Here is a 26831-nt window from a genome sequence, read left to right on the forward strand (position 1 = left end):
TGGCTAGTGAAAATGAAAGTTTTCTAGGAGCATTTGAGGGAGTTCCCCACACATAACTTATTCATTATTAAGAATGAGAAGTATAGAGGATTCCTGCTCACAGCCTGTGAAAATGTAATCAGTTATCCCTCTTATCAGGAATCCTTTTTATTGAATAGTGGATAGTATTTCTCATACTTTATCTTGTGTCTATTTATAGTTCTTCTAAAAATGGTGAAAATCCATTTTTCATGGTCCACAAGAAAGTAGTTAATCATGTACCATGAAGCCTACTCTCCAAGTTTGTATTAAACAGTTATTTAGGACACATTTCATGCTTCTTAAAGGTTGAGAACACTATGAAATATAAAATAAAAACAACAAATACAACTCTCACTGGGATAACTCACTGGAAGACAAGTGAATACCAAACATTCTGCATCTTCTGGAAGCTTTTAGGGACATTAAATTCCTATTGATTCTGCACAAATATTTAAATGGGTATAGAAACATACCTAAGTGAATCCAGCTTCAGGAGATGAGCTAGATTCCTGAATCTAGCTGGAGTGATAGCAAATAGAGTACTTTATCTTGTGAAGTATGTTTTCCAAACTCACACATTAAATCACATAGCAAGCACATATTGTATGATAAGCACATAACAACTATAGTATAGTGTGTTAACAGTCTCTGCCCACTTTTATTTCTTCTTCTTTTATCCATTTTCTTACCTCATTCAACAGACAAAGCTTAATTATGAAAAGATTTCCTACTTAATATCCTCACGAATTATATATTTCTGTTAGGATTTAATTCCTACGGAGCTCACTGGTTTGGTTCTAGTAAATACAACAGGCAGCAAAACCCTTCCAAAAGCTAAGCTACTAACCTTCAATTAGAACTCAGTTGTTTCAATGTTTTGGTGGAACAACTAGAACAGTGTTAATGTGCCATGGATATTTTTGGGTTTTTTAAATAAAAACTCATAACATAAATTACAGCTTTTAAATACATTGGGTTTGTAATCTTTCTGTTTCCTCAAACCTAGCAGTTTCAGAAATTGTCCATGAGTTTCTTCTGTTTATATTCTATTGATATTTGTTTCCACAATAAAGTAAAATAATATGATTTTTCTTTCTGTGGCATCCTCATTCTGAAAAATAAATGGTAATTAAGTGTATTGCAACATATATGTCTATATTCTTTTTCTACCTCCTTAACCATAGCCATAAATGTTTATTTGGCTTCTCCATGGCCAAAGTCTGAGATGCAAAGAAAGAGAATCAGACAACCGAACAGAATTCCTAAGCTCCACCTTTTCACCATGTGATATATATTATTTGCAGTGAGGATTTAATTGTAGTGATCAGTAAAATGATAACAGAAAAAAAATCAAGGTAACAATCTGAATTAACAGAGGCAATATTATTTTTATCTTTCTTCATCTTGAAACTATCATCAGTGTCAAATATGGATCAGGAATTTTTGATAAACTGAATCTTTCCTGGCTATTTTAAGCAAATGTTGTGTATTTAAGGGTACTGTGCTATACCAAGTTTAACAGAACATGATTTTGATTCCTACTTACATTTCATTACTGCCTGCACTTCATAGACAGGCATGAGAATCAAGCAGCCATCAAAATTCTCAGGAAGTGGATTAGAGGAATCCCACATATGTAAAGTATTGGAAAGTTTGACAATCCGTTTTCTGCACTTAGGGATTTTCCATTCTGCAATTTCTTTTAGGGTGTATATCTGGTCATCTTCGCACTCGTAGAATTTTCCTTCTTGCGAAAGAGGCAAAGTAAAGGAATGAATCTGGTTATTTCTGACCAAGACACAGTTCACAGCCATTGTTCCATTGACCTCTTCCACCGAGTTGAAGGTGATCTGCTCACCATGTTTGATTGTGAAGTTTGCCAGTTTTATATCCTCAGGGCTGTAGAAACATGGATGGCCAAATCTTGTTGGCCCAATAGAGACTTTTCTAGTGATTTCTTCAATGCTGACATATGGAGTTTTATCTGCCACAACCTTATAAAGACCTAAGAGCAGAAAACTTGCATTATAAAAAGGGAAATACACAAAGCAAGTCACGCCAAATTTTAGACTGTGAGTGTAATAAAAATGGGGAGCAAAGCACATCAGACAACTCATAGATGACAGTTCAGTTGCTAGAAATCTGACTCTACAAAGATAATATTGGCTGCATGGTACAAGGTATAGGCAGCTGGCATTAACCCTTTCTACTCTGCATCTAATATCTGACATCCAACATTTGTCCACAGTTAATTTTTTCTTTGCCACAGAATAAAGAAAAATTATCTTGAATTTTTATCTGTCTTCTCAGAAAGCCAACCTTTAAGAGCTAAATGCAGATACGATACAAGGAAGAGCAACATTAAAGTGATCAGTGAACTCCATAAGTTTCTGCCTAAACATCAGTACTATATAACCTTCTACACACAGACTGGGGATTCCTAGACAAAGTATGCTTAAAGATACAACACAAATGAAAAAGTAGCACCTACAGATAAGAAAAAGCAAACAGATTTTAGCATATCTGATAGCTCAGTGCACCAGCTGGATTAATTCAAAGGCTGAGTGTTGCAGCACTCCAACCATCACAACGCAATTAAAATGTTGAAGTTCTGCAAAGCAGAGGCCGTATCTGAGCTTCCCTATCCCCTAGGGACATTATTATTTCATGTTAATCACGCCCCTTGGAGCTGTCTCATTAGGAGTTTGCATTGCAAGAAAAATGTGTACATTTCTATATTTGTGTAAGTGTTTTCATGAAGGAAGATGAACTGGAGGGTTTAGAAGACTAAAATGCAGGGCTTAGCTGAACTGTGTGATTCAGCTGTCTTCTTCACAAGGTGTGGCAGCATTGTGAATGCTGCCTCATGGAATTATAGTGCAGCTTCCTGAGACAAAGACTCACTTCTGAGTGAATATGACTGAGCGTAGAGGTTATTGTTAGGCCAAGTTTGCTAACCACAGCTTAAACAACAGCTACAGGTACAGTGACAAAGAAGCCAAGCTTCCTTGGAGGTACCACACCTTTTCTCCCTTTTATCTCCCAAAGCCAACTAGCAAAAATCCTATTAACCCGCTGCTCCACACTTCTGCTCCTCTGGACTACACAGAGGGCACTTTACTTTGGCTGTTAAGGAGGAAGTATGGGATGAGGAATCAAGGAGTCCTGGTTGGTACCACCAGAGATTCTTTCACAGCAGCTCCAAATCTCAAGTTTAAGCCATGTCAACAAGGTTTGAAATCCAACTGCCTGCAGCCACTTAGTGTGGAAACTAGGTTCACACTAGCCATGACTCCCTTCTTGTGGGAACCAGAATGTGACAAAAGTGCAAGATGTCCCAGCAAATACTGAAATCTCAGCAAGGTGAGATGCTGCCAAAACACACAGTTGCTGCAAGATCTTGGGAAAAACCTCACTCCCTTCTTTACACCTTCCCTGATTGTGGGATTGTTTAAAAAATTAGATTAGGGGATTGCTTTGGTTAAAAATAAGCAATTTGCTTATTTCCTCCCATACCTTTTCCCTTACTGATCTTCACTACTGACCACAATCAACACAACTGAGGGGCCTGCATGGAAGCAGGGTCTCCCTAAGATTGTATTCCTTAAAAAGAATATCAAACCATCACCTCCACCACAACAGACTTTTTTTTTCCTTTTTTTTCTTGGTTTGTTTTGTTTATTTTGGTTTTGTTTTGTTTGTTTTGGTTTTATTTTGGCAACAAAATAAATGTGATTCTGGCTTTACTGGAACAAAACCCACTACTTTCACTTCATAACTCTAGCACCCTTCTTGTTAAAGGAGATGTTATTAAGATTCTGTCTGTTGAGTTGCTTTTAACTGAATTCATCACCCGATTGGGCATGTTTGGTTCTGGGTGTCCCATGAGGCCACTAGTAACTGTGGGAACTAACAGCTCTGAGGGCCTGATAGCAGCCTGAAGAGTAATAGTCTATTTGATCTTCTGCAGAAATAGTCACTAGTTGTGCCTATGTCACTGCTTTCTGCAGTTCTGTGCCTTGACAGTTGTCTGTATGAAAGCCAGCTTTTCCTGTGTGAAATTAGTACCCTTGTGTACATACATCCTCTACATATATGTCCTTACTGCAGCACTGCAGGAAAAACTCCAGGCTCTTTCATGAGCTGCAAGGAAGCCACATCCATGAATGTAGCTGCACAAGTACAAAGTACAACTGCAACACACTTTTCTTTCCAACTGGTAGTTGTAATATTTCTCATAGCCATTTTTAACACAGTTATTAGCAAGGAAGCTATCCACCCCAGTCCTAATCACTACCGAAGCTGTCAGTGCAGATGAACACAAACAGGTTCATCAGCATTTAGAAAGTAGCACAGTGTGGGAAGCACCAATGACAAACTGAAACTGTGGAAAAGACAGTATCCCTCAAACAGTGTTCTGGTTTCTTGCTTTGCAAGAACAAGATGGGTATCATCTCCTGGAAGTGCTGGAAGAAAGTAAATACGAATATTCTCAATTAAAAAATATATTCAAAGTAGTTATGATGTGTCCCAAAGGCAGTAACTATGCTTACCCATCTGTGATACAGGAGCGTGCATATTTTCCCTCACAAAACCTCCAGATTTGCATTAAAATGCCTCCATAAACTGTACTTAAAAAACACTTCCAGTTGAAAATATTTTGCAATGTACAGGTACGAGAAACACTCTTTTCCTCTATGAGTTTGACAGTAGTCTCAGGCTCTACTAATTTTGCTGGGACTACAGTTATTTGTAAGTCAGCTATTTCAGCAGCAAACCAACGAGCATTCTGAATTAGAAAGCAGGTTTCACAGGAAGCATAATTATACCATTTCATACAAAACTAGACAACTGATTATCCTCTTGGGCCCAGGCAGACTGACTTTGTCAAGGCTGGGAGCAGAGAAATCTTCACCTTCTGTTCTACCGTTCTTAATTTTGGTAACAGAATGCTTGTTTAGGCAAGTAAAGAGACATGTGGCCTTGCATACTTAGCTTTGCATTGATGAGATTCCTGAAGTGGAGGCACCTAATAGCCACCTATGAGTGGCTATGAGTATGCAAAGTTCCATACGCTTCTCTCTCTCTAGAAAATAGGTAAATATATATAAAGTTATTTTGGTATGTTGGGTGAAAGTGACTGTGGTTCCTATCTAACTCTCATAATCTGCCATGGTATCCTCTTATAAATGCTCTCTTTGCTACTATATATATATATATATATAAACAAAACAAAACCACAAGAAACCCAAACAGTATTATCTGGAACCACTCACAATCTTATTTAAATCATTATGAATCAAACTGCAAAACCAAATGTTTTCCAAACCTAAGATAACAAGGAAATCTCCAGGAGGAGGAGACATATGGTAAGTTTGAGACAGTAAAGTTTGGACATTTTGAGGTCAAACAAGAATATTTTTGTATTTTTTCATAAATCATGAAATGAATAAATCAAATTCACTTAGACTTTCCTAAGAGATCTTGGTGGACTATTAAGGGGTAAAACAGATGGAAATAGCAAACCTGGAAAAAAGTCCATCTGGTTTATCAAGATCTGGCATTACTGCTCCTACAGATCTACTTTCTAAACATAACCTGGCCTACAATCAAAGTGCACTGATGCCCAGTGGTTTTGGCTACACACATACGATAACTACAGGAATATATAACTGTTCTTTTCCATGAAGCCTCTGTACTTAGTGAAATTTCACTAGGTTAAATGTCAGCCTAGCCACAACATTATAATTAATAAGACCCAAACCTAATCTGACCATCATTTTCAAGAGAAGTTTTACTAATTGATGTACAGATTGATAGCGAGTTTGAGAATTTGAGAAAATTATTTTCTTTGGTATGGGAGACAAAACATAGCCTGAGGATCACAAGATTAAATGTGCTATGGGAAAGCATGTTTTGACAGAAGGATACTTTTACCGCACTGTAGCCTTCTAGACTTCCGATTTTTGGTCTTAGAGTCCTGAAGGAAAGGAGTATCCTTTTTACTCTCTTTTCGTCACAGAAAACTGAGAAAACCAGTAGTTAGGCTTTCCTAGTAGAACCGCAGGTAATCTTCAAGAAGAGCAGAAAGATCATCTGTCCCAGACTGCCAGTTTCTGTTCCCCAAGGTAATGCAAAAGACTGGGTAGAGCACAGTTTCTAACTTCTCTGGACCTGACTTAATTGCTATCCCTCTTTTCCCTCACCTCCACTACCCACTCTCTACCCTCTCTGCTCCAGCATTCTCCTCTCCCCATCCTATTACAAAGGCCAGCTCTACATTATCTCTTGTTCAGATGAGCCTCCTAGTTCCTAATCCCTGTTCTTCCACAGATGTGCTGCACAGTCACAGATGAGTCTTCTGTCTTGTGACTCGCAGAGGCTGAGCACTCAAAGTGGACAGTCGTGCTCAGTTATCTGTCAGACCACATAGGAACGAGCAGCAGCCAACAGCCAGGGACCTCATAAGAACAAGGTCAGTCCAGAAATATTTTTGCAGAAAAAAGAATACAATGGAATGAAATGTAATTGTTTGTGCTGGCACACAGTTCAGATGTTCTGCAAATTACCTGCAGATTTGCTAGCAGTGAAAATTGTAGTTCAAAATGTGGTTAGCTATAGCCGTTGAAGTGTCTAGAGTAACAGTAGACTTCTTTTTTTTATACCCAGTGTATAAGCACAGAAAGAATAGCCTGGTCCCCTGAGGCATGAAAAAGAAAAAATTAGAATGAGGATAAAACAATGTAACACAGTTAGTGAACTTGCAGTTGCAATGGTTTCTCTAATCCCAAGGGCAGATTAGGCCTTTATCAAGGATCTGATTTGCCAGAGCAGAAAAAAAGGAATTCTGTAGGCTGTAAATACATTCAGAAAGACAAAGATTAAGGCTCATTTAAAGCCAATGAGCACAGTTCTTCACTCACAGAGATGCTATCCTCAGAGTAACCTAAATAGGAGCATTGTTTACTTATGCCAGCATGCACATGGTTAAAGGATACATGACTTCATTGCATAAAAACGAAAACTCATGACAGAGGAATCGGAAAATAGTATCAAAGCAAAAGATTTCTCTGCATCAACACTGGCAAGAGAGCACTGCACATACAATGTAAATACAGTGTCAGCCTCCTAAAGACCTGCGGATATTTTTATTGAATTAAGTCAATGTCAGTGTGAAAAAGATCATCTGCAATTCAGTTCTGTGCTTTGTTCAGGAGATAGGGGAAAGCCATGTTTCATGTGCAATGTTTCAGTTAGAATTTAGCATGTGCACCTAATAAAGTGAAAAGGAAGGTCAAGAAGAAGCAGAGACAGGGAAATCTTGACTCTGCAGAGCAGAATAATTCTTCAGCTAAGAACTAAATTAGAGAAATGACAGATTTACATCTTACCAAATAGCTCTTGAATGCATAAGAGTGTGTATACAGAGAGAAACAGGAAAGAGGTGCTCCCTGTTGGGCTAATAAGAAGTATCATTATACACCTCTTCAGTGCTGCTATTCAGCAATACCTGTCACGTGGAGTATAATGATGATAAATTTCAGCAAAACTAACTCTGAATCTATTTTTCAAGTGAAATAACACAGTTTTCTAGAACACTGGTTGCGAGAGTCCGTAACTATGCATACAAATTGTGATGATTAGATCAAATTTGAAATGTGCTCAATAGGGCAACAACATCCAAATGCCAAGTTGTAAAAATGATCACTTAAATGCAAACAAATCATGATTCACTAGGTTCAAGCATATGAAATCACAAGTCCTTCTGTTCTAAAGACCAGGAGTTTCAGCATCAACAAATGTAGGATTACTTTTATCCCTCTGTTGTGTTGGATATTTTAGGGTTGGACCCCATTTGTCAACCAGGATTTAGAATATGACTTCCTATAGGTATATATATTTTAGAAATAGGAGAAATTTTAATAATAGTAAGGAAGCTTGGATTTCAAGAAAAATACCAAGTATCTTGAGAGTTCACAGGAGAGTCATATTTCAATACCTCTAGATAGTCACAGACAATTAAAATGACTTTGATCCTACATTTGGGTCCTACTAGTGCTTGAAAATGGCATTCCAGAAAAAGTCTTTTGATAAGTGGTCATATAAATGGTTCTGATTCACTGAGAAAGAAATACGTGAAAGTAAATTGAACATCTACTTGAGGGGCAAATACGATATATATGCAACTATTTCAGAGAGAAATCTGAAATAAAGACATGGCAGAAGATATTTTTATATGGAAATCAGCTAAAACATTGCATTCCCATGCACTTTTACATTTTATTTGCTTCAAGAAGCATGTCTTGTGTCCCTCTGCAGAAAAAGCACATACAAGTTTGGACACTCTCATAACCTAAACTCTATACATGCTTGCATGCACACAATCACATGCTCAGCAAGACATTAGAGCACCAATGAAGTTATTAAGTCAAGCACTCAAACACCAGAAAACACTCATATCATGTTCCCCAAGCAGCATCAATTTATCCTCCCATGTGCTTGCAGTACAATACAGTGCTAATTAAATGTTTACATACTTTTTTCTACAAAACTGTAGTCTCATTCAGTTCATTAGCTAGACTGAAGGCGAAAGTTAGTCCTGGATGTGATCTCAGACTCTTGAAGTCTGCTGTGTCCTGTGTGTGCTCTGTCCCAGTGTTTCCTACCTGCAGGTGACCCATAACTTCTCTCCCAGACCTAAACAGACTCCTTGCCATATCCCACTGGCCTTATGCTGTTTCCCAGCCTGCTCATCTCCTCTCTTCGAGCAGCTCCCATTACCTCTGCTGCCTGCAAGAGTCCCAGTATAGGAAATTGCCTACTTATATATTTTTGTGTGTGGGTGAGATATTCCTCTGCTGCTGAAATCACCTGCACCTCTGTCTCCAGTCCCTGATCTTTGCATGGCAAGTCTTGATCCTTCTGCTCTGCTCTGAGGGGTCCAATCTTTTTCCATCATTTTCCCAACCTAGTTTGTCTCCTCTATTTCCCACACATGGGATACTCACAGTCCATCACTTCTCCCTCTGCACTCCATTCACTTCCCTTTTTAACACTGCTGGGCCCTAATAGTAGAGGAATTGAGATGAGAGCAGAATGCAAAAATTAATAAATATAACGTGTGATGAACTAGGTACCCTGGGTTCAGTACTTGGCCAGCTCTCCCTAACAAGTCATCATGGACAGAGGAAAATATATTTGAAATAACAAGTCAGTATCACATGACAAATTTCAAGTCTATCCTCCAAAATATGACTATATTTGGATTTATCTATAGAACAGTTAAGGTATTTTTTAAGCAGAAAAACACATAATTTCCCTCTAATCCTCTTTCCAGGCATGGAACAGCCATTTTGACCATTGGAATTAAAATAAATAATTAAAATAAAAGCAGAATGCAACAAAGTATTGAAAATATTTTACATCCAAAAATAATAAAATACACATGTAGTAATGGTAAATAAATTATAGTTTCAGCACACAGCAAGGAAAATTTCAGCTCAGACAAAGTTCAGCAAAGTTGGAAGTAAATGAAAAGAAAATTTTTGTTGTAATTCTTAGACTGACTCCAAGTATAGAAAACATTACTACCAAATATTATAATATTAATAATTTCTATTCAGGTTTAAAAATGAACTGTAAGAGTTGAAATTTAAAAATTAGTTGATTGTATCTTGTATCTTCTGATAAAACTGTGTCCTTGACAGCATCCAACTCAGCAGTCGCGACCTCAAATATCAATCAAGACAGCAAATCAATAAAATGAACAAAGGTGATTACTCAGGACTATAATTCCTCAAAAACATGTTTGTATGAAATACTATACCAGGGAAATTTAGTGGTAATTCCACTTTGGCTGAAAACTGGCTGACTTCATTATTCTCACAGATACTTGCTATGAGCTTATTAATTTTGAAGCCAATAACTTTAATGACTTCTCCTGTTGACAGGCAGCATTCATTTCCAAACATCTCGTAGATGGAGCCTAAAAAGAAATACAAAAAGAAAGAAAAACTTTATTCAGCTTTTTCTCACTTTGTCAAGAGTCTTGAGTGAAAGCAAAAACAATACTTAAACTATATAAAATAATACTTATCCTGTGATAATTGACATAATTTTAATTTTCTTCCTTAGGGTCATGAGAAAATCCATTTTGTGACTTCAGTGACCTCTATATCAGCTCTATATGTACACTGCTCTTAGATGCATGTAAGGAGAACAAGGTCTGAAGAATCTACATTTCTGAATAACCAGACCAAAATGTAATGAGATAGAGCATAAGATTGGCTGAGTTGTCAGGAGTTGTCTTCTGAAATCAGCAGACAACGGAGTTCGGACAGACAAGGTGCCTCTGGACAGCACAGTGCATAGGAAACAACAGACTACAGCAGAAGATAAAAACCCACAGATCCTAAAAAGTGTCTGGGGAAATGACAGGAGATGTCAATGTGCTCCAGCATTTGAGCTTTCTGGAGTAACAGAAGACCTGAAGAAAGTACAAGAAATTGAAAAACTGGGAAATTAACCATGACAACTTCTGTCCCATGCTGAAACAACCCTACTGATTCTGACCTGGCAGCAAAAAAATTCTTTTTTTGTCTGTGATGTTCAGAACTTTGAGAACAGGAACAAGGCAATCCAGCCAAGCGTTTCAGCATTTCCTCAGCAAAACATGGAACTGCATCTTGCCCTGCCAAAAACAGCCTTCCCTTTTCCATTTGAGCTGTGGTCAAACCTTTACTGTTTCAGAAGCAGGTGCGGGGGGAGAAGGATAAACAAAAGCCAAGTTATGCAGAAGGCAAATTCTTCTTGGTCTCTGCAGGAGATTAGGAGAAGCTTTCAGGCATGGGATCAATTAACTATATATAAATGCAATGCGGCAGACACATGGTGTTCCATTTGTAGATAGAATTGCATTGAACACGGAACATCAGAAATGCTGACTTTAATGCTAGCTGCAATTCTTCTACACATTTCCTCCCAATAACTTACCAAAATCTGTCCTAAAGTGGTGTGGACATACCCTTTCTGAAGTCTCATCTCAAAATTTCATTTCCCTTGTGGTGAGAAACCTTGTTGTCATTTCCACTCTCAATGCATTGGTGAGTGTATTCATTTGTTCTCCTACTAACATTGTTCTGCTACTTAAAATACTTTTTCTCTCATTTCCATCTCTCCCTTCCCCAAGGGGTTTGCAATGTTAATTTTGCCCTTCTCTTTATCATCTCTGAGAAGACGGATTTGCCTTCTCACAATCACTCTAAGCCCCTTCTTGCATCTTGTTCAAAGTCACCCTTTTTTTTTTTTTTTTTAAACCTGGGTAACCAGAATGGTCTCAGGCAATGAGAGATATTTAAAACCTGACCTTTGGCTACATAGCTGTAATCAATAATTGAGTTGGTCTGTACTGAAATATCGCCATTGCCTGCAGAACTCACTTCCCACAGAGAGTAACACTCTTTTTCACAGCTTTCCTTATAGTTGGTGGGGATAGGGGAGAAAAAGAAAAAAAATCAGTTGATTTTTTTTTTTTTTTTGCCAGGTGTCACGTCAAAAAACCAATTATTAGCTGACTGATCTTCCTAATGTTCACTCAAGAACAATTCCAGCCTGGGCTAATAAGCATCTCTTACTGAGTCTGGGATATATTTATCGACTCCGCTGAAGCACTCGCAAGCGGCAAGCACTTGGCTATCACTTTGACCTCATTGGAACTCATTGGGAGCCCAGCCTGAGCATAACTTACTCTCATTTTAGCCTAAACCCAAAGCCTCTGTAGAGCACCACAAAACAACAGGTTAGAGTCAGTACAGGAGAATGAGTGAGAGTAATGACAGCAACTGGTTAAGTGTGCTCTGTTGTGAACACACATTCAGGCAAAACCATCATTTGCTTGTGCAGTGCTCTCACAATTGAGATGGACACGAGAAGATCCCCAGCTGTTCCTCTAAAGAAGATGTAGGGTTTTAACCCTTTGCAGAAGGAATCTCAGTTTAAAAAAAAAAAGTAAAAAACCATCTGTCAGATGGTTTTGACAGGCTGGATGAGACAACATCCCCTGGTTTCTCTTGCTAAGAACCCTACATAGGCTCAAGGGGTCTGCTGTACTTAGGCTCTAAACTCACCCAGCAGGCTACTGCCTTTCTGTTGCACACCAGGATGACGATTAACGCAGAAATTCTGGATTACACTGCCACACAGGTATCAACCAGAGCCAGGTGAAGAAACATGTTGTTTATGCATGCTTTCAACAATTTTGCTATTCAGCAGAAGAATAAGAAAGCTGCTGTCCTTTAACAGAAAAAGAACAATCTAGTATTCTTCTTGTAAGAATAGTGCATAGTTGTTTGCAGTCTCTCCAGTCCCTGAGCAATTCAACATAGACTACCTCAGTTGTCTCCACTGGATATTGCTACAGTTACCATCACTAGGCTGGCTGCTGCTGTAATAAACACATGAGGAATTATTATACGTCTCATTGCTTTAGGTGAGCTCCATAGGATATTTTATGACAGTCAGAAAAGTGTATGTGCATTACTTATTTCATATAAGAGTGAGAGAGAGAGAAAGATTGAGCAGCTGTGAAGAGGGTAATATTCCCTTTGTGCTGAACCACCTCACTCCTCACATCAGACACAGTAGAGATTACAAGTAAACGCGATATTATTAGATACAGGGAATCTCAGAGGACCCAGTGTGATGAGCTCTGCATTTCAGAATCATGGAAAGATGAGCAAAGAATTCCAATATTCCCACTTCTGAACAAATATTTGTGAAAACCTACTCAAAATGGGAGTTTGTGGCTTCTAGAGGTTTTTTTTCTTCAGCACAGATTTAGATCCAGCTTCTCCAGATTATCTCACTTGAAAACAAGCTCCTAGAAGCCAGTTAACATATGAAAGCAATTACACAGACTAATTAGGGGCTTCGGGCACATTTGTTTTCATCTCTGCTAGACAGTCTTTGCAAGTGTCATCCCTGGACATTCACTCACACACCAGCAGTGCTCCTCCATAGGAGCACAGACATTGAACCGTACAGGTTCGGTGTCCTCGCCGGCTGCAGCTGGTTTGCTAACAACATGGTATCTGGAGTAGAGCTGTCCAAACTGTCCCTGAGGCAAAGAATCATAGAATCATCAAGGTTGGAAGAGACCTCTAAGATCATCAAGTCTAACCTTCAACTGAGTACCATCATGCCCACTAACACATATTACGAACTGCCATGTTTACTCGCATTTTTAATACCTTCAGGGATGGTGACTCGACCATTTCCCTGGGTAGCCTGTTCCAATGCTTAACTACTCTTCCAGTGAAGAAACTTTTCCTAATATCCAACACGAGCCTCCCCTGCACTGCTTGAAGCCCTTTTCCCTTGTCCTTTTGCTAGTTACCTGGGGGAAGAGATTGACCCCCACATTGCCACAACCTCCTTTCAGGTAGTTTTAGAGAGCAGTAAGGTCTCCTTTTCTCCTGACTAAACAACCTCAGCTCCCTCAGTCACTCCTCATAGGATTTATGTTCAAGCCCCCTCACCAGCTCTGTTGCCCTACTCTGGACGTGCTCCAGCACCTCAAGGTCTTTCTTGTTATTCATTTACCACAACTCTCTGGGTTTGGCCATCCAGCCAGTTTTTTAACCAGTGAAGAGTGCACCTGTTCAAGCCATGGGCTGCCAGTTTCTCCAAGACAATGCTGTGGGAGACAGTGTCAAAGGCTTCACTGAAGTCTTGGTAGACAACATCCACAGCCTTTCCCTCATCCACTAAATGGAGCAGTTAAGGGGCTAAAGCTCTCAAAAAAATGGTGTGATTGAGGAATGTTTAACCACTACTTCAGTTTGTAACTGCAACAGAGTGGTGCCACTGAAAAATAAAGAGGGGAGTCAGAGGAGAGAGTTCTGTTTCAGACTATGGCTACTTCTGAGGGACTTACTACCTTTATCAGGTTTACTTTTCCTCAGACATAGTAGATTAGCTACAAATTTTATGACAGAGTTTGAGAAGTCCTGCAAAATAAGAAGTATAAACATCTTGAAAGAAAGTGAAAACATGGATCAATTAGTGATGGGTCTGAGGCTGAAGATCCAGTTGGGCAATACCCATAAGAAGTTTTTATGAATGGAACTTACAGGAAAAATAGGGCAAGACTATCAAGAGCACGTAGTGACAGGACAAGGGGGAATGGGTTCAAACTGAAAGAGAGTAGGTTTAGATTAGATATTAGAAAGATTTGTTAGATATTACTGTGAGGGTGGTGAGGCACTGGAATATGCTGCCCAAGGAAGCAGTGGATGCCCCATCCCTGGAGATGTTCAAGGCAAGGTTGGATGGGGTTGTGAGCAACGTCGTTTAGTTAAACTCCCGCTCTGGCAGGGGCGTTGGAACTAGATGATCTTCAAGGTCCCCTTTCAACCCAAAACATTCTAGGATTCTGTGATTCTATGAAGAGAGTTGTTCTACCAAACACTCAAAAAGAGATGATTTGATGACACAAAAAAATTAGCCTTTGACAAAGCACTCAAAATTTGCAAACCAGGAGAAAAACAGGGTAAGTGGTGGCCTAGCACTGTGGAGATGGCAGACAATCTAAAACACTACAAGAAAAGGGTAAAATACACAAGGAAAGAAAATGTGCACTCACAAAAGAGAGAAGGTACCTAAGGCAGACAAGCATATGTAGTACAAGCTGGAGCCTACAAAAAGCATTACATGGAGCTGCAGGCTCTGCTTGAAACATCAAGGGCCAAGATAATGCATTCAGGAAAAAAAATGGATTATAAATGCCACAGTGCAAACCACAAAAGTGTGTGCACAGAATAATGAGCAGGGCTGCCATAGCACCTTACCTCTCAGAGTATTTAATCAGAATGTAACATAGCATTGCTGTGGAAAAAAAATGGATCATTCATCTAAGAGCATCAATTCTAGGAAAAATTTGAGATGAAAATTAATACTTTGATATGGTTTGAAGCTGGCTCCCTGCCAAGTCTCGAAACCTTACCACAAGAAGTCCCCCCCAGAGACCTCAGGGAGAAGAGGGAAAAAACAACCAAGAAAACCGAAACGAGAGAGAGACAGTTAAAGCAATATATATAAATATATTTACACTTATGTTACAGTTATATACAATTGAAATACATAATTTCACAAGGGAAAGGGAAGGGGGAAGGGAAAAGGAACAAAACCAAAATAAAATATATATATATCCCGATTAGTAGCCCAATATCTAGCAACTAAAAGAATTGGCAAAAAAACTATCTTACTACTCTCCTTGGGACAACACAGAGTCGCTCTGGAACGATCGCCGGCAACCTCTGTCTCCCAGGGTCGACAAGGCCTTACCAGGCCTCGCTCCCCAACCCGACAGACTCAACAGCAGGGAACCTGCACCTCCAAGCCGCCGGAAGAAAAGAGAGCGAAGGCCTTTCCTCCTTTCTTCTTATAGCCTGGCTTATGTAAAAATCGTAGGGAATACTGGGTAAATCTGGACCCTTCCTTGGTTACAAACTGGTCACCAAGGAAGGCCTAGACCAAACTACCACATTCTTAAAGAAAAAAAGCCATGGCTTTAATTTTAAAAAAAACCAAACAAGAAAACAAACTAAGAACCCCAAGAAAATTAAAATCAAGGAAGCCTGTGGTCCTACCATCAAAGAAATAAACATGGGTACATAATCCACTGGCAAAGAAAATGCTTTGTAATAATACCAGTGAAAGTGAACCTCTTCTTGAATTAAAAAAGAGGAAGAAAGAAAATATTTATTTTTGGGGATCATCAAGAAGAGAAAGGGTATTAAGCATCTAAGAAAGATGATTTAAGTCTTCTAGAAGATAGGAAAGCTTTAGCAGAGGAGAAGCAAAGAGTCTCCAAGAATCCCAGTACTCATCACCATAGGATGGTACCTTTCATTGCAGAAGAGAAGTTGGATAAATAGCTCATATAACTAGTGAATCATGGAGGTATGCCACCACATTTTCCATCCGATTAAGGAAGTCAGAGGCCAACCTTCAGCAGCTTATCAGTAGGAAAACATATATGAGTGGATAGACAGATATAAAGATGTGTATATATGTACGTAGATAGATATCTACATAGATGACCATTTTCATGGACAACTTGTAGGACTTTAATTACATTCTCCTTTACCAGATTAATTTGAAATAGGCCAAGAGGTTGAAAGATTATGAGGGTGAGAGGCTGGGAGGATGATGGCTAACAGACTGAAACCATGATTGCAGAAGCCTCATTTTTATTGATACCAGGATTAAAAAAAAAATAAAATTAAAATCTGCCAGCCATACAAGAACAGACTCAATTTTAGGGGTGCAATTGCACATGTAGTATTGACTGTAATTACATATTTGTCTGCAACTGGATTGCTTTGGCCCTGATTTTAGCCCTTGCTTGGCAGTTTCCCTGGAATAATACAATGTAGATTATATTCAGACAAGAAAAATGTTACCTAGGCATTTCCAGCAAATATTTGTGCTGATAAAAGGGAGAGAGGGAAACTGCACAGCTTTCAAAAGGGATAATAAAAGTTCTTTTTCCCTGCGAAAGCCATCATAACTAATCTTAAAACATTATGAAAATTCCCCCCTGTGTTACAATGTGACCCTGCAAGATTTTACTTCAGCTATGTGATGTGGAGCCCATCACACAATATCTCTAAAAATAAAATTAAAATGGACCTTTTAGTACATCGATTTGTTGTTGCACAACAATAACTTCATTTTTTCCCACTCAAATCACAAAGAAAATGTAACACTTTGAAAATGTAAATCAAGTAACCTAAAGAACAGAATCTTTTGATTTGAGAAAGATGTGTGCATAATAATCCAAAAAACCCTCCCAACATTTTAGCAGAACCCACAATAAAGCAGCTTATTTACAGTGATCAAATAATGCCCCTGAAGGCTGTAATTAAAGAGCTTGTTGCCTTTGAAATCACCTTTTATGGAATGTTACTTTGTTCAATAAAAAACACATTTATACCCTTTCATAAACTCATCTCTAGATGACAATCTGTGTTAGCAACCACTGTGATCACATAAAAGAAACCACCACAACTGGTTCAATATCTTTTTCCTCCATCTTTCCTAAAATGTTAAGCAGCCACACCACTATCCTCCTGAATATGAGCCCTTTATTTGATTTATTTCTCGTTATAGGTACAAGAAGAATATTTTTGTATTAAAACCAACAATATAAAATATAAATACAGTGAATGCCTGACATGGAGAATGTCATTCTTCATGTCAGGACATGTGACAGTACCACTGAGAGAAATATTTTATAATACGATGTAAAACAGTAAAATATCTCAGTAATATGTCCCTTTTTCTTCCCAGCAGCTTAGAGCTCCATTTGGTGACTGCTCTCAGAATGAACGCTTCACTGATGCTGATAGGAAGTATGGCTCAAAATCAGGCCCATGACTAAACAGTAACAATACATCACTTGGATGTAACACTCTTTCATCACATACCTCTGGGCAGTTTAGCAGGGAGGGCCAGGGAGACCAATGCAAGCAAAACAAAAGGCTTGACTAAGGCGGCACAGAGGATTATTCAGCAGGGCTGAAGCTCAAGCACAGGCTGGCTGACTCCCAGTCTCAGTCTGTCTGCTACAGGGTGCTGCTAAAGCACTCCCAAGTATCCCCTGTGCTTTTTTCCTTTTCTCTTTCTTTTTTTTTTTTTAAACAAAGACCAAGCTTTTTTTCTTAACAAAACCCAGTAACTTGGGAGGCCAAACACTAGGCATTGACTCCCTAGCCCCATGAGTTTGAACTCTTGAAGGAAAAAATTCTCCCTTTCATCTCTCAGTAGCACTTACTGAATTCATTGCAGCTGGCAGGCTGAGCAGTCTTTGAAAGAAGATCCAAAGAACTGAGAACCTGGCTGCTTAGCAGGGAGATGAAAGATCTCCCTACATCTCCTGAAAGAGTAGAACTTTGTCCCCATGTCCTTTTCCCAGTGCTCCTTTCTCCACTATTAAGTTGTCATCAGTTGCCCATATGGGTGCTGTCTTTCCCGATCAGAGGTGACTGTTTCAGGGGCTGGTGAAATGGTTCTGCTTTCACATAAAGGCTCAATCTCCTGGTGCAGCCATTCAGTCAGCATTACAATAGCCTGCTTTCCCCTACGACATCGCTCAGCTGAAATCACAGTTTTATTAAGGCTGCTGAAGGCTCCCACAGTAATATGAAGGCCATAATGTATCTATAATTAGTGTAAATAAAAAAAAATCATTCTTTACAGGTATTTTTTGACAGCTAGCCAATTGTTCAGAGTTTATGCTCTATGGCAAGAAAAGAGATCTATTTTAAGGTTGTGGGAAGGAGAGTTTTGCTTGATAATTTTAATCATTTTATACTCTGATTAAGCAGAGGAAAAGCAAACAATTCCTGATGGTGAATTAGTTGTTTGGGTTTTTTTTCCCCCCAGTGAAATACCTCCTGAGCAGCAAAGATGCTCATCAGCATGCTGGATTTTCCCCACTAACCTCAAATAAACTACCATCTTGCAGGGAAGAGGCTGAAAAGCATATGCACGAGTCAGGTAAAGAAGGAAGCATGCCCCAGCTTCTATCTAACTCCAGGCTGTGAGAGTGGCTGCAAATAGTATAAATTATGGCTTTTATTCCACCCTTCTCTTCCTACTCTCAGAAGGTGTCCCCAAGGAGAGTGGGTAAGTCCAGCTCTCCCGTGCCCACGCGGTATTCCAGAGTCCAAAGGATAGCAGCAGTTGTGAAGGCAGTGTGAATTTGAGTGGAAGACCCTTTGTCAAGTGACAGAGTAACCTACTGGGCTTTCTAACAGCTCTCTTTAACATGTTCTGTGCAACAAAAAACTTTCAGGTTTGGTCATTTTAGGACAAAAATCCTTCAAAAGGCTCTATGCAAAAATGCATGTTATGTTGATCATACCTTCTTAGGCTGCAAAGGGTCTGATTTTTGCCAGCATGAAACCATCAAAAAACAAAAGCTGTAAGATTTATCTTTTGCCATATAATGTCAAACTTTAAATGTCAAATGCTTTAAGTCATTTCAGTCATAAAGAACATTTTTAAAAAATTACTTCAGCAGTTTCTAATTTATTTCGGATAGGTTTATGGCCTTTTTTTTAATAAATACTTTCTTATGATTTTCATCTATCCAGAGGAGTCATGCTCTGCATGTGGCAGTGGAGCTTTATTGTCTGTAACATCCACTATAATGGAAAGAGCACGGAAAACCACAACGCAGAATGCAGTATCTTTGACCTTTTATTTGGGTTTACCCACGAGTTGAAAATACTGCAGCAATGAAGAGAACTCCCAAACTTGCTTTTGAACAGCATTAGCCACTGCTTTATAAAGCTGTTCATGATTTATTTTATTTTATCAATTTTCTTTGCAGAAAAACTACTTAGAATTAAAGTATGTTTAACAGAAAAACTATGTTTTGTTGGACTAGGATTAAGAAGGTTGCTTAAGTCAAATTGCAGGTTCAGGTCAGAGTGTTGAGCACTTCACAGGTGCAGGCCAGAACTGGAAACAATTTTAAGCATCTTCCCCTACTGAGATCACAGCACTCTTCCCCTTGTGCCATTACCATGTGTCCAAGAGAGCTAACCAGAAACAGTGGACCTGGACAAATGCCATGTTCCTTCATGAAAAGACCACCTGGTACTTGAAGGAAAAATTACCCCAGGAAAGCCCTGTAACTCAGAAAGAGTGCGTGGTCATGGGCTTGTGTATCATGGGATGTTTATCCCAGATCTTCCCTCCTATGTTATTTAATATAGTTGTCTCATTATCTTCCCAGAGCCTGAGTTTATGAAAATTGTCTTGATATTTTTATAAGCTTTTTATAGGTTCATGGGAAGGGAAACAGGGCTCCTCCTGCTGCAGACTTCCTCCTCACATCCTTGGAGGCTCAAGTGCAATGACAGCTGGAAAGCCCTCTTTGTTAGAGGAAACTAGCACATTGAGGGAGCTTTAGCAAGCCAAGACAAGAGGTTGACCCCTGCATTGAGACAAACAAGGCAATTTGGGTATTCTGCCTACCTCCTGTGCCATCAACAGGGAGGCTCAAAGCTGAATGTCATGGAAAGAAAATCCCTACAAAAGAAATCCTTGAAACAGCTTCATCCTGAGTGAAGCTACCCAGGGTCAGATTTTTCTCACTGTGTCTGAATGAGTCATGTCATTTAGGGCAGTAGTATGAATAAAGTGAGCAATATTTGACCCATAAAAGTCAGGGTTTGTTCTCACATTGCATTCACTGAAGGATATTTTCTTTCTTGTTTAGAATAAAACCTGCTTTCGAAGCAGCTTGAACAAGTGCAGGAGAGTTTTGGTGGTACATATTAATCGAGAAAATTTACCAACATGCTCTGACTACCGACCACAACAGAGAATCCAAACTATCTGTTACTCTGGCTGTACCTAGGGCTCTCGCTCCTAATTGCTCAATAAAGAGGAATGGAAACAACTGTGTTCAAGGGAAAACACCGTTCCATTTTTACAGACAGTTTGGCTTCTACCTCTGTAAAAAAAAAAAAAAAAAAAAGAGACAAATTAGTAAGTGCAAACATTGTACCACAAATTTCACTGATTGCGTGTGCAACTGGGGGTCCACCCTGTAAATACACAGATCATTTTTAATGATACTCCACCTCTAAGAAATACAACCCTTATCTTCATCAAACCTGCCCATGCTTTAGCCTCTATTTTAAATTATCATGTTACTTTTTGTAAGAAAAAGTAGCTTTATTAATCCTGAAGAGGCAGCCTGCTTGTTTTATTCATACGTATTACAGACTGCATATCCTAGCCTTCATCAACTCATCAGCTTATCACACTTGACAAGGGAGCAGGATTTGTTCCCTCTAGGTTGACTCAGAAACAGTAAAAAAACATTCTATCCTACGTGATCATTTTCTGTTAGTGTTAAGAGCGATTCCTTGTCTAAATCAGGACTTGGGGCAGCTGAGACTTGATAGACAAGGATTCCCCTTATGTTCAGTGTGCCTAGCTACAGCTACAGGGTTAAGAAGACTTTTTGCAGAGAGTTCCAGCACTCTGTTGATGGCCAGAAGAATCGATCGCTCCCCTGAAAGGCTTGCAGAAGTGCATGCTGGAAAGGTGTTGTTTCCCAGTCACAGATGCAGAGAGAGTGAAATTGAAACTGCAGAGACAGAGAGTGACCGTGGATACACAGTCAGCAAGAGGAACCGTGAGCCTAAGCACATTCATATTCTTCATAGTTCACCAAAATGACTTCTGAAATGGAACTATTCACATGGAGCAAAGAAGGAGAAAATCCCAAAGGGTTTTGTCTGGCATTGCATCTCATGCAGCTGTCAGAGAGCATGAAGCAGCTGCCCAGGAGAGGGATCCTCACCTGGCAATACTGAGCAGCTTCAGATCCCTTAGGTCAGGAAGGGCATTAACCAAGGATGTATATGTGACCCCGCAGTTGCCTCTTCCCAACATTTTCTCCCCACACAGAGAGACCTGTAACTTTCCAGAACCCCAGAAAGCAGAGAGCACCACAGTCACAGCATGCTGCTTCACTGCACACCCAGCCGGGAGAGGAGGAGGCTGGCTGCTGGCTTAGAGTTCCCTTCTCCTCAGAGAAAGAGCAGGAAACATAGGGTTTCCCAATCTGTTTCACAGGTCCATTGAAAAGAGGGGATGTCCTGGAACTGCAACTTGCACAACACACATGCTGCTTTCATGCAGCTGAGCTGCAGAGCACAGCTACCAACTCTCCCCGCACTCTGGCAAGTCTCAGTCCCTGGGGGAATGGGAGAATACCATCACTGATGTGCATATTTAGTTTAGGGGAATAAAAAAGAGCCAATGTGGGACTTCTGTTTAGGTGGAGCAAGAATGGGAAGGCTGTGGGTAGGCTAATGACAGGAAACACCAACAGAATAGGTGCCTTGAGCAGTTCTACATTTTTCACAATTAAAGTTTGACACTTTTTACTGTTCTGCCACTGGTTAAATTAAGCCTGCAGAATATTAAATTCAATTACCCATAAAATAATTATATCGGTATTAAAACAGACATAAATTTTGCAACATAAAGATGAAAGCCCACATTTGCATGCTATCTGTAAAAATCAGTGGTCAGACAGTACTTACCTTGCTAAGTATCAATATTTACTAAAATGTTCACAGAAAGATAGTCGATCAATCAAATCGGTTCCCAATGGAGTTTCAGCAGTTTAATTTTTTTTATAACATATTTTAATGAGCTATTAAATTGTCATGTACTTCAGTCTGCACTGTAGTTTTTTCTAATCAGTGCTGATTACTAAGGTATTTGTATCTGGCAGACTTGCTCTCATTTTATAATCAGCCTTCCTATTCCCTTCAGAGATTCAACACTACAGTCCAGTTTCTGTAGCAATGACATTATGACTGCAGAGTCCAAAATTATTATCCCAACAGGCATCCCTGGCATTTGCAGAACTACGATCTCCTTTCACTTTGGTTTCTGTTTTCAAACCAGGGATGACAATAATTTTTCTATTTATGTATGGTCTTTTTGAGTATGATGAATGAAAAGCACTTTGGAAGAATTTAGGGCTATTACTAATACCCCATGTTCCTGACTCTGCACAGTGTTGGACAGTGGTAGGTGATGACTGCAGGTTGGGGCTCTGACTATGCACCCACACATGGCTGCAGGGAAAGGGGAATAGGAACATGAGAGTATGAACAATCTCCTCAGACCTTGGTATCCTGCCTGGAGGCAAACTGGTAAGGCTTTAAACAACTGCAAGGTCCAGATGTAGCATGAAAACCACTGATATCACCCCAGGGAAACCCTTCCCTCTGCTTCAGGCCAGGAACAGACACGTGAAAAGGAACAGAACTTCCTCAGAAAGGTGTCTACTTGATAGTATTCACTACCAACAGCAAAAGTTTAATTGCCTATAGCTTTTCTAGCTGAAAGTATTCCGAATGGAAGCAGAGTCAATAAAATCCTGTCCATTTGCAGTTTGGAGAACTAAAGTTAAATATATAACATTTCACTACTATCAGCAGGAACATAATTTTTTATAGGCTAGTAAAGAGACTAATGGTAGAATGAGTGCACACAGCATACGTTTTCTACATACTCTCCATCAGGAATGGTAGCAGGCAGGCTTGGGTCCGAAAGCAGAGACCTAGACTGTACTTGGTATAACATGGATATAAAGGCAGAACGGATTATTTCAGGGATGCTACTTTGCTCAAGGCAAAAATATTCACACTCTTTTCCTAGAGTCTGACTTTGTAGTTTCTAAGTAAAGTACCTTACCACATGGAAAAAGATACATCCATCTTTACAAAGCACTATGCTTTCTTTATGCTTTCAGAGGTCCTGAAAATCTGTCAAGCACCACAAGGCTAATTTGCAATTTGTAAAATCATTAGACCTAAGTGTAGTGTGTAAAAAACGCTGCTTCCAGACAGAGTAAATGGAGAGTTTCATCCCTATAGCACACAAGGCACCACAGAATAGTAAATGAATTACACTTTGCTGTCTTATCGCATATCTTGCTGGTAGCCTTCTTTGGTTGGCAGCTACAACTTTGATGTGACAGCTCTAATGGATTTAGTAGACTATTATTTACTCCATTAGCCATTCTGTGTACCTGGTTAAGCTGACATTAAGAAACTTCACCTTTTTTGTCAGGGGTTGTAGAGAGAAGAATATATATTAATGTTTACATATATACAAATTATTGCTATTTTAAATTCTTCCACAGGAAAATTAATTATGCCTTGTGATTGATCAGTTTCAAACAATCATACATAATGCTTTAAAAATAGATCTTCTCCCTTACTATCTGCCTGTTGTGCTGAGAATGATTACAGATTCAGGAAATCCCACTCCATAAAACCACTCAGCTGACCAGGCTGACGGCGTACCCGTTTGGGAGCTACTACAATCAATGCACAAATGCTCAGATTTGGTCCCTGCAACCATAATAATAAACCCATCCTGGCTGATGGACCTGCCATTACCTACACTGTGATTGCTGGTGTACTGCATGGGGTAAGAGAGATCAAAAAAGCTGTCACAGGGGTGGGGGAATCTGCCTGAGGAAGGGCTGAAGAATGGTTGCCCTAATGGAAGCTTGAAGTGCTCAAAGTAGTTCATTCTCCTGTTTAACAATATAACAGGAGTGACTTCAGACTCTCTCTGAAGCACTACTCTTGCTTCAGAAAATGCAACAAAAACGCAATGCAATCACAGAACAGTATGTTCACCCCTGCTGCCAGGTACAGAAAGGAGCAAAATATTCAGGAGAGATCTGACAGGGACAGAGAGCTCATGGAGGGAGTGAGAGGAAGAGAGAGCCTGGCCTGAGAAGATCTTTTGTAGACCTAGATCCTGCAAGCCTATCAGGCATCGAGTGTCTTGAGCATCTCAAACTTCCTCTGAAGCAAGGAAGAAGAGGAACCAACATAAGTGTGCTATGGGATATTGGTGTTCTAGGTACTTACAAGTATTCTTGAGATATGTTGACTGTGAGGGGAAGGAACCAAGTAGAATGTCTGTAACAGTCTTGCATGTTGTATTAAGCAAGAGACACATGGACCTATGCTAGTGCTGCATCTACTCTGCAGGTGGAACATGTATGAGTACAGCTGAGAAACCACCAGGAGCAGAGGACAGGAAGAAGTGGTGCTGCTGAAGACCAAAAAAAGCACAGAGCAGCACACTTCTTAACGCAAATATTCCCGGGTCTTTAGAGCACATACCACCCCCTCCCAAGGCTGTGCAGGCACTTTTATTATAGTCAGCTAATAGCTTTTTTGTCTCACATATGAGAACACAGCTGCAGAATGGTCTGTGGGCTAAGCTGCCACTGGTTTTTCCTCCTCATGTAGAAGGGTTTACACAGTACATGGAAGCACAAATTGAAAAACTCCAGCTACAAAGATTTACTTACATGAATTTTACCATCCATGAGCAGCAAGTTGGAACTCAGAAATATGCAGACAGCTGGGCTACTATCATTTTATCACTGCATTTTTTACATATATATACATATCTCACAATATTTTGTGTACGCATATAATACATATATATGTACATGTATATGCACATAGATGTACATATATATGCAAATTGTTTTCATATCACTTATGGTTCCTAGCTGTGTGGAAAGGGACAAATATAGTGGCTACTCCAACTTAAGGATGCGATCTTCCCTTTTTTAATTTCAGTTCCACTCTTCATCACTTAGGTAGTAGCTTCCTTACCAGGAATTTAATTCAGTCCCAGCTGTCAGACCAGTTTAAAAACATAAAACTTGAACAGGCCACATAGCAAAGATCAGAAAAAGTGTATTTTCAAATGTTTCTGGTATTTTTAGTTATGTTTATTTTCCAGAATGCTTTTTTGTATATTAATACTTTTCATGTGCCCTAGGCAGTTTCCAGAGCAGCCAGAATGGGCAACTGGGACAACATGGACAGTTGTTGTTGACACTACCATCACAGACTCAGTATGCCCTTTTCCATTTTCTTTCTGCCCCAAAAGGCTTGTTCTCATGGAGGGAATAATCGTCCACTCCAGCCACAGCTACTGATTGCTGCTCAGATGTTCCTTGGCCACCTCCTGTCTCCTCCTACTAAGGACCAGCATGAGGATTTTTAGATTGGTGTAAAGACAGATATTGTGGATCCTGAAGTGGGTATTTGGCTGAAGCTGAATCAGACTTCAGCTCATGTCATGAAACTCTCTGTTTTATTTAGCTGGAGCCCAAGTTTCCCTTGCAGTGGCATGGAGGTAATTTTCTTTTCCTAGGCTGATCATGAGCTTGTTTTCACTGTCATGGAACAAAGCCCATGCCCTGACCAAGATAAGGATTTTTCCTTCCAATGGAAGCCTCTACCACCTTTCCACTGTGTTTTGTATGCAAGCAGAGCCCAGCACTAAAAAAACCATAAGAAAGATCTGCAGCAGGAAAACACAGTAAAATATGTCACCTGTGTTGCTCACACCACTTCGTATTATTGCACCACCTGAAGTATCGCAAAATGCAGGACAGAACTTGAGGATAACCTCACGGTCACTTTCCAGACTCCCTGAGCCAGAAAGCACCTCTTCATGGCAGCTCTAGAATGCAAGCTGGCTTTAATCGAATAAACTCTGTGAAGCGATTTGTGGTTGCTGGATTGATGGCTCTGTGTAAGAGCAAAGCAAATTCATGTCTCATTCCACTACTCTTTCCAGGATACAACGAGGACTAACTACATTTTCTTCTTCACTGCCAGTGAGAAGACCAAATGCACACCCTACCAAAGACATTTTCAAAGCCATTGATCAAACACTCATTCTTCAAAGTGAAAACTGGGAAACTGCTAGGAGACAACTCCATCAGCATCTTCCCTCTGCCTCCCCCACATTCTCGTCAGGAGGGGGGCCTGATGTCAAATACAAAGCCCTGACAGAAAGCACTCCATGCTCACCTTGGAAATAGACGCCTGATTGGATTTCGAGGACCCTGGGAAGGGCTCTGGGGTCCAGAGAATGAATGAACTTCTCCAGGGTAGAGGCCATGGTCCGCAGCAAGGCAGCATGTGGGCTTGGCACGTAAAGATCAGTGAAAAGCTTTCGAGGCAGTAACACTTGCAGCCTGGTGCATGCCGTGCTCGGGAGCGCTGTGGGGCTCCCCGGCGGAGGGGAGGAGTGGCACGGGGAGGTACTTCTGCTTCCTTCCCTCTATGGCTGCTTCCTCCCATGGGTGCAGCTGGACTGGGGTGAGGCAAGTGGTGGTCCCCTCACCCACACACCCCCCGAGTCCACGCCAG

The 26831-nt window shown here is 40.0% G+C and overlaps 1 protein-coding gene across 1 annotated transcript in view; it reads right to left on the reverse strand.

The window, feature by feature from the left end:
• Positions 1-26580, reverse strand: part of THEMIS (thymocyte selection associated) — a 73109-nt gene extending 46529 nt beyond the window's left edge. The window contains exons 1-3 of the mRNA XM_027631796.1: positions 26490-26580; positions 9848-10006; positions 1568-2026 (exon numbers count right to left, since the gene is read on the reverse strand). Coding sequence (XP_027487597.1) covers positions 1568-2026; positions 9848-10006; positions 26490-26580 — 709 coding nt within the window. The remainder of the gene's footprint in view (positions 1-1567; positions 2027-9847; positions 10007-26489) is intronic.
• Between the last annotated feature and the right edge of the window lie 251 nt (positions 26581-26831).

Source organism: Corapipo altera, unplaced genomic scaffold (genome assembly GCF_003945725.1).
Source record: "Corapipo altera isolate COAL_440 unplaced genomic scaffold, ASM394572v1 2b, whole genome shotgun sequence".
NCBI classification, from domain to species: Eukaryota; Metazoa; Chordata; class Aves; order Passeriformes; family Pipridae; genus Corapipo; species Corapipo altera.